The sequence below is a fragment of the Lampetra fluviatilis genome, chromosome 37, assembly GCF_964198595.1.
Source record: "Lampetra fluviatilis chromosome 37, kcLamFluv1.1, whole genome shotgun sequence".
Classification (NCBI taxonomy): domain Eukaryota; kingdom Metazoa; phylum Chordata; class Hyperoartia; order Petromyzontiformes; family Petromyzontidae; genus Lampetra; species Lampetra fluviatilis.
Window position 1 is genome coordinate 10,393,038 of NC_136311.1, and position 25,280 is coordinate 10,418,317.

General features: G+C 45.4%; 1 protein-coding gene across 1 annotated transcript in view; it reads left to right on the forward strand.

Moving 5' to 3' along the window:
* Positions 1-25,280, forward strand: part of LOC144945463 (uncharacterized) — a 73,630-nt gene that overhangs the window by 40,106 nt on the left and 8,244 nt on the right. Inside the window, exons 2-4 of the mRNA XM_078873981.1 lie at positions 20,358-20,479; positions 23,587-23,786; positions 25,035-25,226. Coding sequence (XP_078730107.1) covers positions 20,358-20,479; positions 23,587-23,786; positions 25,035-25,226 — 514 coding nt within the window. The remainder of the gene's footprint in view (positions 1-20,357; positions 20,480-23,586; positions 23,787-25,034; positions 25,227-25,280) is intronic.

Consider the following 25,280-nt stretch of genomic DNA (forward strand, 5'->3'; position numbering starts at 1 on the left):
TTTTGCTGCATGTAATTTGTATGGATCGTGAATAGTGATTCGCCACGTTGCGTGTTTGATGCATGTACCATGAGCATGAGATTTTGTTTTGAAACGATTAATCTTGACCTGCCTACCGTTTACATTTCTAAAACATTAAAACCGCTGCAATTTTCCTGGATAACGGTCTCTCAAACTCCAGTCCTCACGCCCCATCGTGGTGCAGGTTACCCAACGGTTACCAAACCCACGGTTACCAAATCCTCTCCTTTAACAAACGAGGTAACGTTGCATGCGTCTGCAGAACGGTAAACACTGAACTCTGCAGCAGTGGTGCCAGAGAACTGGGGTTTGAGAATCTCCTATGACAAGGAAGCCCTATCCTCGGGAGAAAAAAAAACATCTAATTTTTTAATTGAAAATAACAATATTTGATCACTTTTTTGTTAATACCTTGCTCCTCCCAAACGTGGGATATTGTTGGTGAGGTGTAAAGGAAAGCAGTGAAGAACTCCGTGCTTCTGAAGAAGAGTTGCAACCTTCTCCATCAAATCGATGAGACAGATATTACCGCTTTTTATAGTGGTCTAACCAACATAGAATTGGAATAGTGCATTGAAAGTTGGGTGATAGATAAGAAAGCAGAACACACGAAGACGATTGTCTGAAACCACAAAACGATTCGTTGCTGAGGAAGAGGATACATATAAAACTAGACAGAGATGCGAAACTGAAGATTGAATACAGAGAACGATTAGGAAAATAATGAGAAAAAGAATCAATGAACACAAAGACAATCATGATTGAAGACATCATAGCAAGGTATGGGAGCATTAAAGCAGCAATAAGGATGTTGATCATTTGCATTTAAAAACATTTACATGTGGTAGCCCTTATGGAGAAGGATAGAACCATAAACATTCCCTCCATTGTAAAATCAATGGAGGAATTTCAAGCAGATCTCCAATAGGAAATGAAATGACATAGCCTATACATCAGATCATCTTTCAGATGAAGAGAAAAAGGTTCCAGATGCCACACAGGAAGAAGTCAACTCTGCACTTCGCACTTCAATAAAGAACCTCTGATTAGCGCGGTTGGCTACATCCGGTGTGAAAAAAGTGGGACTAATTGTAAAAACAATAACACATTCCTGCGGAGGGAGCTGGTAGGAACGTTGGGTTGCTCGGTCAATGGCCAGGGTCAACGGCAGCGTGGTGTATACCGCAAATATGGCCGACTGTGAGGGCGGGCACAAGCCGGCGTGAGTAGCTTAAACGTTGAGTTTTATAAGGGCACCGCGGGGTGACCAGCCCCTCCCAACCCAGCCCCACTCCTCCCACCTCCCACCCAGCCCCACCCTCCCCACCCTCCCCACCCAGCCCCTCCCCACCCTCCCACCCAGCCCCTCCCCACGCTCCCCTCACCACCCAGCCCCTCCCTCTCCACCCAGCCCCTCCCTGCACGACAGACGGACGGACACAATAATCCCCTGTGGGCTGGTGGAACCAGGTGGTTCCTACCAGTATCAGCAGACTTGTTCAACAAATACTTACATAGAATTGAAAGACTGATCTTGGAATGATGCCTAAATCATTGTTCTATTTTCAAACTTGTGAAAGTCCTACATACCTTCTAGCCCATTATCACACATTTCCCACACCTCCAATGAGCACGGTTCGCTATGTACGGTGCGAAAGAAGTTCAACACACATACAAATTGTTCACTAACATTGTTGAGAAGACATTAAGGAAAATTTAGAGGCCAACCAACCATGTAAGCAAGCAGTGTTTAGCAAAGGTTTGTCTTCCATCGATTACAGACAAAACCATTAATCAGGTTCTGGAAAAAAAACCCATTGAGTTTCATTCACCATGGCGCCTGACCATTGTAGGCTTTGACAAAGGCATTTGGCTCAGGAGAAATTAATGCAGTCATCCAAGCTGTCACAAGGAAAGGCATAAATTGATTGTTTTGTTAAGTAAAACAAAACATTTGCCAACATGGAACAGCTGCACGAAGATTACACGAAGGAAATGCCAACGTACATGTTCATTGGGGAGTCAGACAGTCCGGTACATTTTTGCCAAACTTATTCACAACAGCATACGATATTTTGCAAGACGTGGATCGGAGTATAGAGGCACACAGTTCCACGGAGAAAACATCCAACTTAGATGTGCTGTCAGCATCGTCATTACAACGTCCAATGGCAATAAACTTGCAGGAAAGAGTTAGAAGCACAGACTAAATACGGCTGAAATGTTCAAACTCATGATAAATAAGAGCAAGCAAAGGTCATGTATAAACAGTTCTGGGGTGGGGGGGGGCACAATTGGAAATACAGCACAATACGTTCACCTCCGACAGCCGTCGATCATCCACATAAGTTTATGGGCCACAAAAAATCAGCAGATGCAAAAAAATGTCAAGTGTAAAATCCCTCTCTGCAGTGAGCAACTATGGTCACCCAGAACAGAACCGCGAAACATCTCACGAACTCAGTGGTCCAGTTCACAAATACGAAGAGTGGGGGGGGGCATCATCATCATCACAGTGACGCACCGCTCCGCTATTCCCGACGCAAATGATGTGGCTCAACGACCTGAATGAAAGACTTCTGTATGGGTGTTGCACTTCATCAATAGCCGCCACGCCTGAGGTTCCTTGAGTGACCCGAGGAGCCATACTCAATAAGGGCACCCACATCCGCCAGGCACTTGGCAACCAGTGTGGTGAAGTATGGTCAAAATAACCCCCTTGACCAAAATGCATTGGCATTGGGTGCACAAGCATAGATAATAATAATTGAAATAAGTAAATTCAATACATCAACAAAATTGTGGCCTTTAAAGGAAAATTTTACATTGGGGGATGTTATTTTCCAATGGCCCTTCGTAGCACATAAATAAAGGAACATTTATGTGCGATGAATTAAAGTTCTGATATGAGCAACACATGCTTACACTCCACTGGTGGGAGAAGGCTCAGGGCAACATTCTGATACAAGCACACTGCTCCGGATAAAAGCACTTGCCGACTTTGCTTCCAAGGGAAGTGTGCTTTTGATGTCGCTCACCTCCGACTCAGGTCGCCTTGCACTTAACCGCTGCGCAAGGGGAAATTCCCCAGCCGAAAATGATGGGCGCATGTGTGTGACAGATTGTTTGCAAGGGCGCCTTCTTCACGTTACGTATTTTTAGCTCCCAGTGATACGTGGCAGGGCGAGCGTTTTTGAGTTTGCGCTTAGAGACGGCACAATGCATTGCTTTCATGCTGCGCACTGAGCGATATTGGAGGTGCGCACCTCCGCTGTTGTTCACGCGTCGAATGAGGGTACAATCAGCATCTCGGAGGTCTCCCTGATGCGATTCTATCGCTGTGAATGACAGAGAGTCAAGTGATAAATATATATTTTCAATATCTTCCTTTGTTTGCACTTCCTATGGGTAAGGATTGCAGAATAATATGGGTACTATTTTTAACAGCAGAAAACCCCTCCTCCAGTGCAGCGATATATGTGATAAACTTACACGTGAATAACTTTTTTTTCAAATCAAAATAATCCAGTGAACTGGGGATCCTTTTTTTGTACGTGGAGAGCTACACACAGCGCCACCGCGGGAAAAAAACCCACGCAGAAGCTTTTCCTGAGCTTCCTTTGCAGAGGCTTTGGAGTGTTATCCCTCCTCAGATTTGGTGGATTCTCTCCAGGTACCCCAGTTCTCCTCCCACAGACCAAACACTGAAATTGGCCAAACACTCCAATGCGGGAGACCCTTTTGGAAAGGAGTCTTGAGACGCACTTGAAGCTGTCATTGATAAACACCAACTTTTATTATCGTTGTGCTTAATTTCCATAAATAAATAATGTTCATGAGATCATTACGTACAGTGCAGTAGTTTTTTGTAACCCACAGCCTTATATTTCCCAATTTACCAAAGAATCGGTTTGTTGTCGTTGTGAAATGGCTGAGCCACTGTACTTGAAATTAAAAATTCGCCAGTTCGGTTAGAGATCTCCCAACAATGGCAGTTGAAAAACAATGGTTGCAGTTGAAACAATGGATGCAGTTGAAACAATGGATGCAGTTGAAACAATGATTGCAGTTAAAACAATGATTGCAGTTGAAAAAGTGGATGCAGTTACAACAATGGTTGCAGTTGAAAAAGTGGATGCAGTTGAAAAACAATGGATGCAATCGAAACAATGGAAGCAGTTGAAACAATGTATGCCGTTAAAACAATGGTTGCAGTTGAAAAACAATGGTTGCAGTTGAAACAATGGATGCCGTTGAAACAATGGCTGCAGATGAAACAATGGTTACGGGATTCTTGTCCACCGAGAAGTATAAATGGGTGCGCCATAGTTAGTCGTTGCGTGCGGTGGGGGTAAAGTGTGGATAATCCCAGCTCTTCCAAGAAGAGTAGTCCAGCATCGAAGAGCAGGCCAAAATACCACCTAGTGGGGAGGCCATTCCACCAGCCGTGGAAATGAAAAGTAATTTCATGGCGACACCTTTCACCACCTTTACGAACAAACAAGAAATGTAGCCGTGGTACAATCTCGAATTTGTCTTGCCCACGTACATTGATGTGCGAGGTATGAATGCCTTACTAACTTACTTGCACCGTCGGTCTGTCTTCGTGGAGGTTTTTTTGCGTGGTTTAACCAAAGGAATGTTGTGCTTGGTCGCTCAGTGTCGAACTCAGAAACAGCTAAGACGAGGTCAACACAGACACATGCGTGTTGGTGCAGTTCCTTGCATAAGGAGATTATTCTCCCACTGAGCCAGCCAATAACCTCTTTAATTTGTTTTCTAATACGGATTTGTGGGCTATTCCACTGAGGGTCGCCCATGGGTTATTCCCCACGCAGCCAGGGGTAGGAACACACAGAGACATGCCTAATCGGCAGGCCCAGTTCGAGTGCTGAGGCTTTAGAACATGTTTAGACAAGACGTCGCATATCTCACTCGCTGGCGACTGAGGTATCTGCGAATATGTGAAAGAGCCGTAAATTTGAGCATCTATAGAAAATTAGTTAAATCCAAACACTGCACTCAGTATGGGCAGTTCATCTTCTAGGTGCTCCGGTTTTCCCCCCACATCAAGCACTCATGAATTGGCCAATAGCATCTTGCTATATAGAGGACGGCACAGCTTGGGAAATTGTTGGCACCGGCTCATCGTGTGGCTGCCTTCCCGCTCGCCTGTGGTTCCTCTGTCTTGGAGAGCGAGCCTACGCCGTGTGGTGCCTCACAAGTCAAACTTAGCAATTAATCGACGAGGGCAAGGAGTATACGGTGGGATATGCGACAACTTAACTGGAAAGCTTCACCGAGTCTCAAGACTCTTGTTTTAAAGGAGAGTGTAAGCATTAGGACTTGTGGCCAATTCATTTTTTCAAAAGTGTTCTAGGTGTGTGAGCAAAATCGAAAGTGCTCAGGGAACAAATGAGGGGAGAGCACTCGAAGGACTTGCACAGATGGGTTCATGAACCCGCTCACTGTACTGCCATCTCTCGGTGACCTCGCAGCTCCGCAGGTTTGGAAGTTTTGCAAATCTCTACATGGTCACGGTGTAATGGGTGTATTGTGTTGTGTGAAGGTGGTGGTGATGTGTAATGGTGTTGTGTGAAGGTGGTGGTGATGTGTAATGGTGTTGTGTGATGTAATGGTGTTGTGTGATGGTGGTGGTGGTGATGTGTAATGGTGTTGTGTGATGTGATGGGTGTTGTGTGATGGTGGTGATGTGATGAGTGTTGTGTGATGGTGGTGGTGATGTGTAATGGTGTTCTGTGATGTGATGGGTGTTGTGATGGTGGTGGTGATGTGTAATGGTGTTGTGTGATGGTGGTGGTGGTGATGTGTAATGCTGTTGTGTGATGTAATGGGTGGTGTGTGATGGTGGTGGTGGTGATGTGTAATGGTGTTGTGTGATGGTGGTGGTGATGTGTAATGGTGTTGTGTGATGTGATGGGTGTTGTGTGATGGTGGTGGTGATGTGTAATGGTGTTGTGTGATGTGATGGGTGTTGTGTGATGTGATGAGTGTTGTGTGATGGTGGTGGTGATGTGTAATGGTGTTGTGTGATGTGATGGGTGTTGTGTGATGTGATGAGTGTTGTGTGATGGTGGTGGTGATGTGTAATGGTGTTGTGTGATAGTGATGGGTGTTGTGATGGTGGTGATGATGCCTAATGGTGTTGCCAGCACCTTCGATTAGCACGGTTGGCTACGTACGGCGCGAAAGAAGTTCAACATACGCACATACAAACATCCGCCAACGCTTGGATCCAAAAGACGTGCACCGCCATACCCCACGTGCTGTTCACATTCGACACATCACCACGTGGACTTCTTGGCTCCCTTTAGAAATGACAGCCGCCCTCACCTCCTACCTGCCAAAGGCGAGAAAACCCCCTACCAGCCATGCCGGATAGCACCAAAGTCTGGATGAAAGACACATTGCGGATCGCGTTTGATTTAAGTAACCCGCCTATTGCAATTGGTATTTTTGAGGCGGGAAAAAAACCCACCTCTAAGTGATCATATCTTGGTCCTGCGCTCCTTGAAATGTAAGCTTGTGAATCACATTTGATTTAAATAACCCTATTGCATTTGGGATTTTTTTTAAAAGCCTCCAAGTGATCATATCTTGGCACTGCGGTACTTGAAATGTAAGCTTGGAGGCTTTTTTGGAAAGGCACTGCATGAATATATCTGGTGACAGGACAAAACACGCCAGGTCTTCTGTCAAGAGGTGTGATGTGAATTTCAATCATTTTATTTTATATGTTCAAACCAACTATATAAAAATAATCCGTGTCAGTGCCTATAATAATATTGATACTCTGTTATTTATCCAAATAAAAGAAACCTCTAGAATCGCACAGTCCATTCCTTGACAAATATGGGAAAGAGCAGAATTGTGATCTGGATTAAAAATCCGTGTCAGTGCCTACAATAACATTAATACTCTTTTATTTATCCAAATGAAAGAAACGTCAAGACTGTCACCAGATCACAGAATTGTGATCTGCATACTCGGAACGCCCCACATTTCTCATCAGATCCCGGAAGCTAAGCAGTGCTTGAGCCTGGATAGACCTTGGATGGGGATGACCACCGTTCATAGGCAGGGCCATCCATAGGAGGAGGGAAGGGGGGGGGTGCAAGAATATCCTTTATGGAAAAAACAAATGTGATGAAACATCGAATAAACATGAAAATAAATATTAAGTGTGTAAATAAAACATCACTTTCATCCCTAACCTGCCATATCCCGTCGTTACTTGAAAGTTGACATCTGACCTTCAATGTCTCCACCTGTTACCCGATTAACGCATCATTCAAGGGCTGCTGTTACACCCACAACCATATGGCTTTGAGTGTTCCCTTGTCATCATCATCGTCGCCAAGTGTCAGGCTTTCGGTGCCATACAAATCTTTGTCTGGACAACCTTGCCTTCCTTCATCTTGCTTACGGGTTTCACTCCAACTGCTCCACTTCAAGCTTCGTGACAATGATACCCAAGATGTCAAACGCTTCCACCGTTTAACATCTCGGTGCGTCTTGCGCGTTTGGCTTCCCGTATTCCTCCTCCGCCCCCCGTGGCGAGATGTTAACTACCTCGCCTGGTATACAGGAGGTCGTAGGTTCGATCCCGACCCTGACGCTTGCTGTAGATTTGGAGTTTGCGTGTCTCTCTCATCATCATCATGGTGGCTGAGAGATGTTAACTACCTCGCCTGGTATACAGGAGGTCGTAGGTTCGATCCCGACCCTGACGCTTGCTGTAGATTTGGAGTTTGCGTGTCTCTCTCATCATCATGGTGGCTGAGAGATGTTAACTACCTCGCCTGGTATACAGGAGGTCGTAGGTTCGATCCCGACCCTGACGCTTGCTGTAGATTTGGAGTTTGCGTGTCTCTCTCATCATCATCATGGTGGCTGAGAGATGTTAACTACCTCGCCTGGTATACAGGAGGTCGTAGGTTCGATCCCGACCCTGACGCTTGCTGTAGATTTGGAGTTTGCGTGTCTCTCTCATCATCATCATGGTGGCTGAGAGATGTTAACTACCTCGCCTGGTATACAGGACGTCGTAGGTTCGATCCCGACACTGACACTTGCTGTAGATTTGGAGTTTGCGTATCTCTCTCATCATCATCATGGTGGCTGAGAGATGTTAACTACCTCGCCTGGTATACAGGAGGTCGTGGGTTCGATCCAGACCCTGACGCTTGCTGTAGATTTGGAGTTTGCGTGTCTCTCTCTCTCTCAACATCATCATCACGGTGGCTAGAAAATGTTAACTACCTCGCCTGGTATACAGGAGGTCGTGGGTTCGATCCAGACCCTGCCGCCTGCTGCTGTATATTTGGATTTTGCGGTGTCTCTCTCCCCGTGATCGCGTGGATTTTTCTCCGGGTCCTCCGGTTTTTCCCTCCACATTTAGAATCAACACCACGCGGTTAGAATATTTGTCTGCTATAAATTTCCACACGATGTTAAGCCACTTCGTCGACCTATCATTTGTGGCCAGGTCGCTTGTGAGAAAAAAACTACACAGCTCAAGTGGGGTCTTACCTGGTGAAATAAACAACATGTATATTTTTAGTTTAAAATTAAAGTCGCAAGCGTCGTCCCCGCACTACGTGACGCGTCTCTCTGCGGAGAAAGCGCCGTCGCTGCACATGTTATTTTTAATTTTATGTTTTTTGATATTCGTCAAGGGATTTTTCTCCCGTCACCTCCACTGAGGGATTCCATCGACAGGGGGGGGGGGGGGGGGTAGTGAGTGAGTGAGGATTGCGCGCTAATTACGAACGAAAAAGGAAATGACTGCCGAGGCTGCGAATACGAGAGAGGCTTAACGGAGAGATTTTACTCTTACGGCGGCTTTATTGGCTGTTTACACTGCACCAACAGGGGCTCATCATCAGAATATAAACCCCCTGGCCTACATATTACAAACACCATGCACAGGTGTCGAAAAAAAATGTAACCCCACCCCCATAATTAAATTTGATTAATTAAAACAACTCAATTGCCTGCGATGAAACATTTTAAGTATCCTATTAAATTAAATGAGGAAACAAACACACACATAAAACCTCGCATGCTGTCAAATCGTACATTTTCGAGGGTCTTGGCCTAAATTACGTTTTGAAATTGATTCGACATTTAATTCTCTTGACATCGACGCACAATGGTGAAGGAAATTGGGTCAATCAATTCCTGGGTGATCAACTTTTGCACGGTGTGGAATTTGTTGTGAGCGATCGAATGAGATACGTAGAGAACGGGACCTTTTTTTGCAAGCATCAAAGTATGAAAAAATAAGAATAGATTTTACCGTTTCTGGCAATAAAACAGGTGTTAAGATATTCCTGGTTCTTTCGGTAAAGTCACGTAGAAGGGAAATAATAAAATAATAAAAATATAAAACAATAACAATTCTCACGACGTTTCGACTGCAACACAAGCAGTTATCATCAGGTGTGTTTGTGCTTGTGTTGCAGTCGAAACGTCGTGAGAATTTTTATTGTTTAATATTTTTATTATTTTATTATTTCCCTTCTACGTGACTTTACCGAAAGAACCAAGAATATGAATCCCTGCAGTCACGAAAGCTTTAAATCAAAATTTAGGTGTTAAGATGTTCAATCACCAAATAGAAACCTTTTGCAAGGAATCAAGTCTGCATTAAACACACGTACGTTTGGTGAACGTGCAAACAAAGGTACGTACAGCAGCTGTCTATTCATGAAAACGGTAATGCTCTTTCTACCTGTGTGGTTCAGGTGCTCAAACTCACCCACCCACCCACGGACCTACCCACGCACCCACACACCCGTGATCCACCCAGTCACACACTCACTCATCCACCCACTCACTCATCCACCCACTCACTCATCCACCCACCCACTCACGCATGAACCTACACCCCGACCCATGCACACACCCACGAACTTACACACCCACAGACCTAACCGTAAACCTACCCACACACTTACCCACTCACCCACGCACCCACACACCCATCCACACACCCACGCACCCACACACCCACGCATCCACACACCCACGCACCCAGCCACCCACCTGCTTCACGCGCCCACCCACACACAAATCCACGCATTTACCCATTTACCCACCCCCATGCTCGCATGCAACCACATAATCGCGAGCGACAGAAGTTGTGATTTGTACAAACTAAAGTGTCGATACTCTTTGGTTCTTTCGGTAAAGTCACGTAGGTAGAAAAAATAATAGATCACGACGTTTCGATCGCCACACAAGCAATCGTCCTCAGGTGATTGCTTGTGTGGCGATCGAAACGTCGTGATCTGTTATTTTTTTTACCTACGTGACTTTACCGAAAGAACCAAAGAGTATGGATTCCTGCAGTCACGAAAGTGTGGATGATATAAAGTGCCTAAATTCGATCGCGTATCAAGACGCTGCAACAAATGCATAATTTCAAGAAGCACTGGCTTTTTAAAGATTACATTCATTATGATAGAGAGGGAGTAGAGGCGACGTTATGATGTACTCAGTGCAAATGAAGACCCTTCATTGGGAGTGAGACTGTCGGTCACAGGAAAAAATAAGTGACTCGTGGAGATAATGATTTTAAATAGACTCTGGCTTGTTATTCTCATATTGCTTCTTCGAGATGAAGCGATGGACCAGTGATTAGTGCACCGCACCCAAAAGCCGGTAGCTGAAATTAAATTCCTGGTCTTGGTTAGCATTAGTGGCGAGTGATATCAGAACCAATAGCGCCCCCCCCCCACCAACCTGCACTGATCAGCTTGGTGAAGTATGGTAAAAAAAAATCCCCCGTAACGTGGGAAGACCTTCATTCATTGGTAGATCGAGAATCGGTGGAATTGATTTGATTTGCTTATTTTTTTTTATATAACCTCTTAATCCAAAAATATGCACAATGACGGGCTTGGCTAATGAAGGAATATACACGAGGTCTGACAGACAGGCACACACACATGGCATGGTAATTTCTTAAGCTTTGGGACTTACACTAGTTTATCTTCAACGCTGAAAATGCGTCCTTACATAATTCTCTCGCAACGGACAACTGGAAGAGCTGGCAGAATAAAAGAGACAATGGTAACCAAACTTTCACTAGCCGCATTGTTTGATACATCCAATTTTTTGTTATATATATACAATTATTTAATAAGTCTGTCCCCAGTTTGATCCCGATCGTAACCATCAGAGCAGTGCAAATCCTTCTTCATGTCAGACAACGGCCCACAGAAGCGGACATCACAGAGCCGCCTCTGAAGGTGCCCTTCTAGTGACCTTTGAGCCACACAGAAGAGAGGGGGCAGCAGTTATCTATCTGCTCTGCATACAAAAAGTAATCTTCACCGCGTGACAAGTCGAGCACACATTAACATTCTCAGAGCGAGGATTTAGCCAAAATGTGTGCAGAATCAAATTAAACATGATGCTCTTTTTTTACTGCAGTTGTGAGACCCCGTGAACTCACTACACTCGAGTTTTGTTACTTTTTATTCGAACAGAGACCACATTAAATTTCTATTTAAAGCTTTCGTGACTGCAGGGATTCATCTTCTTGGTTCTTTCGGTCTTCACCTGAGGACGGCTGCTTGCATTGTGGCCGAAACGTCGTGAGAATTATTTTATGATGTTTTATTTTTATTATTTTATTATTTCCCTTCTACGCGACTTTACCGAAAGAACCAAGAAGAAGAGACCACATTTTTGAGAAGTAGGAATTATAAAGATATATTTTACATTTTCTCCTTTTGCTCAAACGAGCATTGAAAAGTGTTCATCTCCGCCCAGTCAGCGGTGGTAGAAACCGCACAATCCTCCAGCAGCGGGGGGGTGGGAGGGGGGGCAGCAGCCTGTCTCTTCAGCATTCACGTCACGGCAACTCCGCTTGGCAATGCTGCTTGACGAAAAAAACAACCGCGGCTTCAATGGAAAGCGACTGATTACGTCACAATGGTCAGTTTGTTGAACTCGTCATCCCCGATGCGCCCTATTGACGGGCTCGCGCGCTTGAATGGCTTTCAAGCCCCAGCTGAATGGGTCCCTCGAGTAACGAGCGCGGGGCCGCTCGGCAATGCAGCGCGCGTCAAAGAAGTGTCGCTCGCTGCGCGACGCTTTGTCGACGGCGTGCGAGGAGATGGATGACTCCCAGTTCACCTTGCACGGCCAACGGTGCCCCGCTCGATCTCGGCTCTGGAAGAAGTTCGCGCGGCACGTGGAGCAAAAACGTCGGGCAACCGTGCCGAACAGCGCGCGGTGCAACCTGAAATCACATTTCGATTTAAAGCTTTCGTGACTGCAGGGATTCATCTTCTTGGTTCTTTCGGTAAAGTCACGTAGAAGGGAAGTAATAAAATAATAAAAATAAAACATAATAAAATAATTCTCACGACGTTTCGGCTACAACGCATGCAGCCGAAACGTCGTGAGAATTATTTTATTATGTTTTATTTTTATTATTTTATTACTTCCCTTCTACGTGACTTTACTGAAAACACATCTGAAGAGCTGGATGGCGCTCGGGGTGACAAGCCCACCTTGCACGAGCAGCTCGTCACTGAGCTTGCGGGAGCGATGCGGTGGATGACAGTACGGATACATCCATTGCCATCTTGTACTTGCACGCTCCCGCATCTGTGCTCCCGCACTGGACTGGCTGCAATTGAAATTCTGCTACTTTTCCGCCACTGCTCGACTTCGTAATCCCCTCCTATCGTCTCTTTATTCCCAAGTTCATACAACCGTGATCAATTCCCGAAACGTGTTATTGCAACTCACATCTAATTGCACCTCCGCTGCTACTGTTTGTCACCAATAGCTTGGCATTTTGGCCCTTTGGGACTTGTGCTCAGCAACCATGATATAAATAATAATAATCCCTAAACCTGCACGACGTGGGGAGGCCCTCATTCAGCGGTGGATAACCAAAAAGCCTGCAGGGTCGTGGCACGTACCTGCAGGGCCGTGGCACGTACCGCCAGTTGCGTGCGCACACTGGCCTTGTCCGACACTGATCTGGCAACGGCCTACATGAGCGCACCGCTATAATTGCTGCCCCCCCCTCCTCTCCTCCAAGTGAGCTGCTACAAAAAGGGCAACTGTTCTCACTGAATAGCCCAATAAAATATTTACGGTGGGGATGTGTGTCACCTTGGTGGATACCTCCCCCACCCCTGCCACACCACTGCCATCTCCCCCCACGGTTGTGACACGGCCATCCCTATAATAGTTTTGCGAGCGTGGTGGACTTGGAATCCGGTCGTCAACGATTCTATTCGATCTAGTGGCATGGCATTTGCAAATTAACGGTTCCAGGTTTCTCTTAATCCTCCCAATTTCTTCCGTCCGTCCGGCAGTAAAAAGTATTTGTTGGTAATTGAGGCAGATCCGACCTGTGTTTTTTGTTAGTTTTCCAAGCAGCGGGTGCTTTCAATCCAACGCTTCACTACCACCACCATAGTTGTTTTTTTGACACTTACATTTTAGTGCATTAATGAGCTTGGGGTTTAGATTTTGGGGACAGGAGACATTGAGTTGGTGAAGCCTACTGGCGTAATGCTGAGCAAATTGGACTTCCAATCTAGAGGTCTCTGGTCCAATCTCCTGGCGCGGCAATTGAAATAATGGGGCCAGTTTATTAAGCCAATAAGGGAGCAGTTATTGCTCCATCAGCAGAAAAAAAAGAGAGCAAAAAAAGCGAAGGTGTTTGTGCAAAGATGAGCCCGAACAGCGGTGAGTCATTGTTGCACCGAGACAGAATAGAGCTTTGGTCTAAAATAAGAAATGCAGCACCATCAACGCAGCGTTGGGGGGGTCTTTTCTGTAGAATATGATAATTAAGGTTTCGCTATTGTAATTGCTTTTTTTGTATTATTTAAAATGGCCGAATTTTCTATATTTTTTCTTGCCATTATTTTAATTCTGGAATGACAGACTATCAAACAATCCAAGGCGCTGGGTGGATGGTTTTCATTGCTGGATCGCGAAAGATGGTAGCTTGAGGAGGCTTTCATCCAGCAGTGGATTGACCATGGTTCATGATGGTAGAATGTTAACTCAATCGTGTTGTATTATTTTTTTTATTAAAATGTCTATAATTAGTGTTGCAGAGTAAAATCAACCAGGAAAACGGTTTGCCTTTCCAATGTGTGCATTTTACATACTTATTTCAGATACAAATACATTTCTCCGTGTGGAATACAGAAATGGATTCTCTGCGAAATGTATTCGTCATACGCAAACACCGTGACCGTTGTTTGAGCGGAATAGATCTGTGGATGTCAGATTTGAGGCAGGTCTGAAGTGACGACTGGACATCTGTGAAAAAGAACTTCATAGCTCATCAGATTCCTCCAGTATAAATATTCTCATTCTGATTCTGACTGCGGAAGCACCTGACTGCATTCTCGTGACACACGTACAGCATGCAAAAGTATGACAATTACAAAGATCATGATGATTTACTGTTTACAGCTGTTATTGGGAGTACAGGTAGTCCCCGAGTTACGTAGTTCCGACTTACGATATTTCGATCTTGCGATGGCGATCGATACAACAAAATTGCCATCAACAACCTAAAATCGTTCAAGTATGCAGACGACGGACAGAATCTTGGTGAGTACAGTACAATATGATACGTTACGATACGTGCAATGCATGTGTGATACGTAGCTTCAGCGATTTCATTTTAAGGTTACCACGATACGATACGTTCAATGCATGTTAAGTTTTTATAGCAGATAGGATTGTTTCCTAAAAAAACTTTCTATTAAATTGCAGTTCATATAGGTAGGCTAAGAATTTACCTTGGTTTTTTTACTTTACATTTTACTGTGCAATACAGTATTGTAATTAATAAATACATACGGTATATAGTTTATACAGTACGGTACTGTAAATTGCTCTGTTTGGCTAATTTATCACCATTCTTTAAGACTCTTGGGTAGGCTAGGCCATCTTCGAATTACGATATTTTCGACTTACGATGAGGTCGTCGTAACGCATCTCCATCGTAAGTAGAGGACTGCCTGTATTTTTGTTTCTTCCCTGGGCGCAAACATCGCTGCGTTCTTTCAAAACGAGCCCTCCTGATGTGGTGACGCCATCCGAACCGTAACGATGTAATGATAAAATGGCCAAAGACAGTCACTCGGGATCAGTTCAACATTGTGAAAAATTAATTATTATATTCTTGGTTCTTTCGGTAAAGTCACGTAGAATGGAAATAATAAAATTATAAAATAAACATAATAAAATAATTCTCACGACGTTTCTGTCGACAGACCTGTTCTTCACCTGAGGACGGCTGCTTGCGTTGTGGCCGAAACGTCGTGAGAATTATTTTATGTTTTATTTTTATTATTTTATTATTTCCATTCTACGTGACTTTACCGAAAGAACCAAGAAGATGAATCCCTGCAGTCACGAAAGCTTTAAATCGAAATAAATTATTATGTTTTTATGCTGCCTTGCCGTATTCCTTTGATCGCATCACCCAGTTCTCTCTTCCGACTCACTTTCCAGCACTGCCTCTACAACAACAACATAAAAAATTGTAATTAAAAGCAGCAGGGCTCTCTTTAGAATGCATTGCGGAGGCACTGCTTGTACGAGCAGAAAATCCGTTAATGATAAGGGGTTTTGAGGAGGGGGGGGGGTGTGATTATTCACAGACGGCTGTTCAAACGCATCTTCATCTTCTCAGGGCGGCACCTTCCATGGTAACCGAAATGTGAGGGGAATAATTAAAATAAACCCCACCAGGCCCAGGCGTTGAATGAAACATCGGGGGCAGTTTCCATGGACGTGGCAAATTAATTAGGGGGTTGTGGGGCGTTCATTCTTTCTGTAATGAAAGGGGCGACTCGTCGCACATCAGCTGGTGGCTCGTGGAACATGCTGGATTGTCCGCGCCATGAACATTAAATCCTTCGTTATATCCATAATAGATATTTTTGGGTTAGATCGCGTAAATATAGATGTGTCGCACGCCGGTGTTTTTGGAGAGTAAACCCACGACGTTTACAATTCCGAGTACGACGTTTCGCCGGTAATCACAACCAGCCTCATCAGGCGGACGGCCAGAGTTGTGGAGAAATCCTCCTCCTGTTTCGGTCTTAAATGGAGGGTCGATGTGATGACATCACTTGTGAGCAATTTTTGCGCGAAGTGGGGGGGGGGGGGATTAATGAATGCATATAAAACACAGTCAGTATTATTTTTATTATTTTATTATCTCCATTCTACGTGACTTTACCGAAAGAACCAAGAAGATGAATCCCTGCAGTCACGAAAGCTTTAAATCGAAAAATTAAATCCTCCTCCTGTTTCGGTCTTAAATGGAGGGGGTAGATGTGATGTCGTCACTTGTGTGAGTCAATCAGATGCGAAGGTCAGAGGGGGGTGAGGGGGTCAATGTGTCTGCATATCCTTCGTTATAATTCGCTTGATAATTAAACTAAAACAATGGCAACTAATTGTAAATGTGTACGACAGTTATATGTTTGTTGCGTACTTCATAAATAAACTGATTGGGGTGGAGCGTTGACTTGTTTGGCACATTGCGCTATCAAGACTCGATGACCTGAGTTCGATTCCAGGCCACAGCTAACAGGAGTGTAGAGTGATATCTGAGACTGGTTGCTGGGCATCCCTGAACCCTTTCACCCCCCCCCCCCATGACCAGCAAGGTGGTTAGGGAGGCCTTCATCTAGCAAATCATTAAGTTAGTATCTTCTTGGTTCTTTCGGTAAAGTCACGTAGAAGGGAAGTAATAAAATAATAAAAATAAAACATAATAAAATAATTCTCACGACGTTTCGGCCACAACGCAAGCAGCCGTCCTCAGGTGAAGACCAGGTCTGTCGGGGAGACCTTTACCGAAAGAACCAAGAAGATGAATCCCTGCAGTCACGAAAGCTTTAAATCGAAAATTAAGTTATTAGAGCATAAGTCTAAATCAGCCTGTGCTACTTGTGGTGCAGTGTTCCTCGGCAGCGCTTGATTAGCCCTCTCATGCATCGTATCCACTGTGGTAGACCGCTGTGATGTTCACGACGATACGTCAAGTTCTATTAACATTTGAAGGGCCTTGACTTAAAGCTTTCGTGACTGCAGGAATTCATATTCTTTGGGTCTTTCGGTAAATCACGGAGATAGGTTCAAACAAAATCCACGCGACTTTACCGAAAGACACAAAGAATATTTGAAGGGTCCCTTTGATGTTGAGCGGGATAACCTCGAGACTGCTTGCATGTTTTTTTTTTGTCTCATTAGCAGATTGTGGTCAAGGGCGGCCCGTCCATTTAGGCCAACTCGATAGTCGCCTTGGGCGTCAAATTAAGTGGGGCGCCAAATTCGAGGGGGGGGGGGGGAGACAAATTAAAAAAATACAATCAATTCCCGTGCGTGTACAGAGGAAATATGAATAATTAATTTCTCAACACTTATGATAATGTATTGGTTGGACAGACGGAACGGACAAACCGAATAATTATGCCTCTGTTAAAAAAAAACGCTTACAAAGACGTTAAATTGAAACTAGGGGCAAGATGTTTCCCAGTTTACCAAAAACCTCAGCCTAGATCTGCCCTTGGGGTTTTGGGGCGCCGATTGCACTGGTTCGCCTAGACCCGAGGGCACCAGTTGCTGGCAGCAGCTCGTCTAGGGCGACCCTCGAGTGCCACGACCCCTTCAGCAAATGTCACCGGCTTGCCCCGCGTATTATAGGCAAGGAGCACCCTCCAGAACAACGTGTTACACACATTTTTACTCGTTATATTGGTCACATTTCGTCATCTTTCGAGCAAACATTGGCTTGGGCAGCGTGAACGTGCTCAACGTGGTTGCTAAAACACGTGTCCACCACCATGTTGAACGAGAAAAATGATGTTTTGCTCTGTTCACGAATCGAAGTAAAATCTTCTGTTTCGCAAATGTTATGGACACGTCGACGTTTGCGATTGTGAGCATGGGAATGCATCGTTTACGGTGTCTGTACATGACGTAGAGATTGTATCGTGTTTTTGTATTGTTTGTTCTTGTAACGTTCTTACTCGCCCCTGCTGGACATCTGTAAAAAAGAGCTTTATAGCTTATCGGATTCCTCCGGTAAAATACAGATTCTGATTCTGCATTACTTTCCAACGATACTCACCTCAGGAAGTAAAAACAAAGCCCTCTGAAATCTAGATTTGAAGTTTTCGTGACTGCAGGGATCCATACTCTTTGGTTCTTTCGGTAAAGTCACGTGGGTAGAAAATAAAATAAATAAAACCCTCTGATTGGTACTTAACGGGCCTGAAAGGGGATTGGTTAGAGGCGGGGAAATGGATGAAGGGGATTGGAGGAGAAATTCGAAATGAAAAGGGCGGGAAACGGAGGATGATTGACAGGGAGGTCGGTTGGGATCCGTTAGAGAAAGTGGGAAGGTGATTGGCTGGAGGGGAAGTGGGTCAAGGAACCTTCGAGAAAGGGGCTTGAGGGATATATAAGGAGGGGGGAAACGCGAGAAGCTCGAGACACTTGAAGTGAAGGGAATCTTTGAAGACTGTGTCTCGTGCTGGAAGAAATAAAGACTGCCATTAATGAAGATGACCGTGTTGGGTGTCACTACAATTATATGCAAGCGTCACCTCGAGGCCAATCGGATGAACGAGGCAGGGGCAAGACCGACAGTACAAACAAAACTGGACAAAAGAGATGAAAAATGACTAATTCTCAAATGAAACCATTACCCCGAGTCTTAATGGTTCATGCAATCGCAAGCGGAGCAAGTGAATTGTTACAGACTTTAATATGTACACTGCTTCACAACCCGTACCTGCACTGCTTTGAAATCCAACACTGACCAGCGTGTTGAGGTTATAATAAACAAATACAAAGGTATGGTCACAATTCACAGAGCATGGAGATGCCTTCATCCAGCGGCGGATGTACCCATACCTATACTGGACGCTCAGTTATTATGACTTTCATGCTTCTACATTCAATTTTAAAAAGCTATATTTCGATGAAGGTCACCCCACACGCCGTGTCGATTATGGGGGTTGTTTGACCATACCTCACCAAGCTGGTCAACGTGAATTAGTGAAGAGGGAGTCTTGGATGAGTTCAGATTATATCTCGCCGGTGGCATTAGCCATCACGGGAATCACTCGGGTTGCTAGGCCCATCCTGCGATGCGCTGATTTCTCCGCCTACGCTCTCCATTTAATTTTTTTTCATATTTGCTGCTAATTGCAGGGTTCTACAATGCAATTTGGATTCGTGTTGCGGCTTCTAAATGCAACCGCATCAAGACGCTGTGCAGAACACGGCGCATATTAATTTTAATGCGGAAGAGTCATAGGTAGATGAAACAATGCGGGACCTGATGCCCGGACTCGAAATAGCCCAAAGGGAGTGGAAATCACGGATGGCGAGGGGGGGGGGGGGCAAGAGTTCCAGGCAATGGGGGCAGCAGAGGAGAATGAGCGACTCCCTACTTTGCGAATGTTACCTCGGGACCCCAAGAGAAAGCCTTGGTTGCTGGAGCACAGAGTGCCTGGAGGAGAGGAGAGTGAGATGGGAGTTCAGAGATAGGTAGGGGACAACGTGTTGGAGGAGTTGAGAGAGATGGAGACGTAGGTACGTTCATAGAGGACCTTCAAGATGGGGATTGCGATCTTGTCATCGATCCAGGTTAGCAGCCAGTGGAGAGATCTGCAATTGCGATGACGTGATCACATTTACAAGCGTGGACGTGATGCACGGCAGCGTGATTTTAGATTATCTTCAGTTTGGCGATGAGGAATTTGAGGGTGGGCCACAGAGGAGACAGTTTCAGTCGTCGAGTCGGGATGTGATGTTAGGGGTTTTAGGCCAGATGTGGTGGTACAGAAAAGGATACTTGAATCTACCTTCATCTGTAAAGAGCTTTCAGTGTTATCGCCTCATATGCATGGGAGTTTCTCCATGTACTCTGGTCCCCCTCCCCATATTCAATGTATTGTTTTTATTTATTTCAAACCTTCCCATGAGTTAAAATTCCTGGAGACTGCGATAATTTTATTTTTTTGGATAGATAATTTTACAGATGCCTTAGAGACAGAATGTGACCAAGAAAATTACCGCCTGCGTGGAGATGGAGCGACGAAAGATAATTCCACGTGCAGGAGTGTGACATTGTGGCATCGCAGCATTGTGAGCGACGGCGACGGCATGGACATGTCTTCACCAGGCAGCCAATAGACGATGGCTAATGATGATGACGATGAAATTCCCTTATTATGGTTGTTGTTGGTAATTGTGCTGCTGGGTTGTTACCTGTCCTGAATCCACAGCAATGCCCCGTATCTCCTGGCTGCATCCTTGGCTCGCTCCACGGCCGCCGAGGTGCTGGCCTCTGACCTGTCCTCGTGCCTCTGCCCCGCACAAATCAAGGAGGGCACTGAGGAACCACTGTGTAAGTGTGCACTCAATACATCATCCTCCGCTTCACCATGCTAGATGTTGCTGTCAGCTACAGAGGGTTTTCTCTTGATCCAAACCCCTCTGCATTCCCTGAGTGTCCTTGCTCCATGTTCTGATTATGTACAGTGTATTGATTATGTACGGTGTATTATCAGGCCAATGGGATCTCTCTACCTGCCTGCATAGAGGTCTGCCTCTTAGCTTTTCGCATGTTAATTTACATCGCTTTCATTTCCATAACCATATCAAACATGTGATCTATTTATCTAGCAACTCCTGACTGAGCAGTTAAGATGTTTACTGCGCACAATTGGGGGGGGGGGGGGCAAAGCATAAGATATTTTTGGGTGCCCGACCCATCCCCCCACTCCCCCTTTCAATGAGTCAGATATTCATGAGATAACGGAGGAGATACAGACAAGAGATAAATACTTAGGGAGATAAATGGAATGTCGACAAATGCAGTTTCCGTGAGACGATCAAAGAGATGCGCATACAAGAGAAGAGCGACATTAATTTTATATGTAAGTTGGCATGCTGTGTTTATGAGGATTTGAATTTGAGCTGATATTTAAGACACCCATATATTTTTCATGAATCAGGGCTGCTGAGCTGCTTGGAGGCCTCAGCTTTTGTTTCGTTTGATTATGCCCAGCACCGCCACTTGGTACAATAGTAATACAATTGGTTGTTTATCAAAGAAAGCCTTGATTTCTAGAGAATACTATCCCAGGGTTCGGCAACCCAAATAACAAGAAGAGACATTTTTTTCAAATTCGGTAAAAAAATAAACCAATATTTCAAGAGACGCAATGCATTACGGTGAATACGAGGCGGTGGGCTCCTTAATAAATAACGGTCACGAAGCAGCTCCTTAAAGAGCCGCAGGTTGTTGACCCCAGTACTAGAGGATAATGTATCGGCACACGGATGGGTTCACAAACACACGTGCAGTACTGCCATCTCCTGGCTACCTCACAAACCGGTCTGATACAGGAGTTTCACAAAATCGTAGAATGCACTTCTTATCTCAAGTTTTGTATTGCCAGGTTCTACATGCCATGTTTAAACTGCTGGATGATATCTTCCCCAAGCCATTGTCATCTCAAAATTTGAATCTTTATTCATACTGAAGGAATCCGATGAGCAATAAAGCTCTTTTTCACAGATGTCCAGTAAGGGTGGGTCAGAAAGTTACAACAACAAACAGTACAAAACACGATAGGGGTGCAAAGTATAGGAATGGTAAACACATCGCTAATATATATATTTACGTTTATTTGACCAGGTAAGGCCCACTGAGCTATTACTTATTTTTCAGTAGCGACCTGGCCACAAATGACAGCTCATTGAACTGGCGTATCATGTGGAAATTTACAGCAGCCGGATAATCTAAACGCACGTTTCTAAATGTGGAGGGAAAAATCGAAGGACTCGAATAACAAAAATCCACACGACTACGGGGAGAACACGCAAACCCCAAAATATACAACAGGCGTCAGGGTTGGTATCGGTCCTGCAACGTAACAATCCACGAAGCACTGCACGTGAGCAAATGTATAAATCAATATTCTGATTCTTATAAGTATAAAACACCGCCGATTGTCCCTCCTAGCGACGTGTCCTCCCCAAGCCTGCTTATTTGTCTTAACAGTTAATGTGACGCCTTTATGAGCATTTATTTTCCCATCCACATGTTTCCTCTTTTTGTCTCAGGCGTCATTTCAAGCATGCTTCAGTCATACAGGAACGTATTAGTAAACTGGGAGATTGCTTGAATTTGTGACATCAAACCATTCTTATCTCATACTTAACATTTAATGAACATTCCATTCCAAAACCAGAGAGAAACGATGCTAAATTATGTTTACAATGTCACGTTCTGCATTTGACTCAATTTCATGGCTATTTGAATAATGGAGCCATTCCATTTGCCAGAAGCGCTGTTCATGTGACCTTGTCTACACGCATCAGCAAAGATGCCCAAATTATTTATTCGCTGTCTCAGCACACTGTGGGTAATGGAAAAAAATGGAAAAAAGGTAAGGCATCTCTTTCATCGTTTATATAAAACAGCACTTGATCCACCCACCACCGACGCGCAATTGCAGATCAATGAAAAGTGTAAAGGTGCAACCCTACACTTTTACCCCCATTGCTGGCAGAAAAGGGCCTAATTTTATTCTAATTTTGGCCTACTCTTCCACGCAGACCTGCACCTTTTGTAAGCGGTGGGATTATCCACAATTTACCCCACAGCACGCAAACTGTGGTCGGGTAAAGTTCTGGCTGGTGAGAAACGGGCGGGATTCAAGTAACCTTACCCAATGTTGCAGCTGCTGTGCTGCACGGTCAAACCAGTGACCTCTAAATTGCGAGTCCAAGTTCATAACCATTACGCCACGGCAGCTTCCTCCAGACGGATCAATGTTGCGTTTGAAACACTTGCGACCTGTTTTGATCGCAATTGAATGTTGTCAGCAGTTTGTGCCCTCATAATGGAGGCGACCGAGTCACCTCACAATGCCATATTTATTGATTTTATCTTGTAAGGTAGTGTTAATGTTGCACTTGGAGACTTATTTTATATGTGCCAGATATTGTAAGGGCCATGAACAGCATTGATGTACAAAAATAGTTAAACATTGCCCCGCCAAATCACTGGGAGCAGTCAGAAAATTGTATTGTCCTTGAATTTTAAGAACTCTAATTAATTAATGTATAACTTTCAAGAAAAAAATCATCTAACTTTAGACAGCGGGCGTGGAGGGGTGGTTGACGTGCGGGCAAGACTATAGAACTGTTACAAGATTTAGCTCCAATAAGGTCTACCACTTCATAATAGCTGGCAAACTTACGTTTTTTTTTTGTTAATCCATTAATTCACGTTAGCTGCACTAATCGGGTGCTAGAGGGGAGTATTTTGGACCTGGCCACACCACTGCATTCGGTCACCTGTTGTCTTTCAAGTAGTTGAACACATGGTGATTAAAGTTTCGTGTCGACTACTGTTTGGTTTCCCGCCAAAGGTATTGGAAGTTCCTATTCGGTCCGCAGTAAGGCTTCCCACCCCCCCTCTCTTTCCGAACACCCGCTCAGTGTACGACTCGGTGAAGCTGGCGCGCCTGGTGTTCGTCAAGCTGCGCGAGGTGTGCGTGGCGTGGCAGAAGGAGCCGCCCGCGCTCTCTCGCCAGCGCCGCAGCTTCCAGATCTCGCTGCACGCCATCAAGAACACGCGGCGCAAGATGGAGGACCGCCATGTCATCTTCCAGGACCTCAATGCCCTCTTCACCAGCGAGGTGCAGTCAAGGGGTTTACTTGGTCGTGGTTTTTTTACTTTTTTTTTTTAAACAAACAATTGCTGAGTACAGGTCCGAAGGCAGTGGCCACCCCTGTCATGTAAATGTGGACTGTCCATAGGTCCCTTTATGACCACCAATGTTCAGGTGTCTTAAAGTATTTAAAAAAACACAGATATTGAGGCATTTCATTTCTTTCTGGCCTCACTCGACATGGGCAATGGCTGGGGCTAGCTGAGTAGTGGGCAGGGTCATGTAGCCACCACATGCCCAGCCACCACATGCCCAAGCAGCTTCTGTTTGGCCGCATAGAGGGGGCTTAACATAACGTGTACGACACGGGCTGGATAAGAGATGGACTCATGCGGTACGGAAGGATGTGGAGCTGAGTGGACTTGTACCAGGGGTGTCAAGATCAGCCTCTATGAAGGAGGCTCGTGAAGGACGCTACTGGGCAGTTGGAGGCAGTCACCCTCCAGCAAAAACGGAGGGCAGTGGAGTGACGCTCACAACAACGAGCTGAGCGCCGGGCGGCTAAAACGCAGCAAGTTGTCACAGTACAGTCAGTCAACCCATGGCACCTGGGTCTGTCCCTTGACCTCCTGTCAGCGAGCCTTTGACACTTCACATGGCCTTAAAGTGCACCTGGCCTAACACATGGCCGTGGTAAGGTCACTGTCACTTAGTAGCAAATGGCGGGGATTGTTATTGGTAATGGGCCGAGATTGGATGATGAGTAGGCAGGGCGAACATCAGAGAGATGGAGGAGGCCGCTTCTTTATGTGTGGGGCGGGCTACTGATTGAGTGCATGTTGCTCTTTAAAGTGGAATGGCAGAGGGAAGGCGCCATCAGCTCACCACGTGTCCCATCTTCTTGGTTCTTTCGGTAAAGTCACGTAGAAGGGAAGTAATAAAATAATAAAAATAAAACATAATAAAATAATTCTCACGAAGTTTCGGCCACAACGCAAGCAGCCGTCCTCAGGTGAAAACCAGGTCTGTCGAGGCGATAGCGTCTGAATGAAACAGCACCATGCTTGGAGCATATATTTAAGCTGGGTTGGAAGGGGGGGAAAGGGCGCCTTGACAAAAGAATTTGCATATCTCTTGAGAGCCTCCCAGACATTGATTTGGTTGGCCTTCATGCACTCCGCTTCCGCACGCGAAGGCGTCCGCCCGCTCCGACCCTCGCCACGCGCCGGGCGTGCGACCGTGTGTGCATGCGCGCCGTGGTGCCGTGTGTTGCAGGAGGAGGAGGACGACCAGGCGTACTTTGCGATATTCGACGGCCACGGAGGCGTCGACGCCGCCATCTACGCGGCAACGCACCTGCACGTGAGCCTGGCACGCGAGGGCTCGTTCCGCCGCGACCCCCTGGAGGCACTGCGCCGGGCGTTCTGCCAGACGGACCAGCGCTTCGTGCTCAAGGCTCGCCAGGAGGTGTGTGGAGTTGGAGGAGCGGGACGCCGCTGCGGCGTCTGGAGATGCAAGACG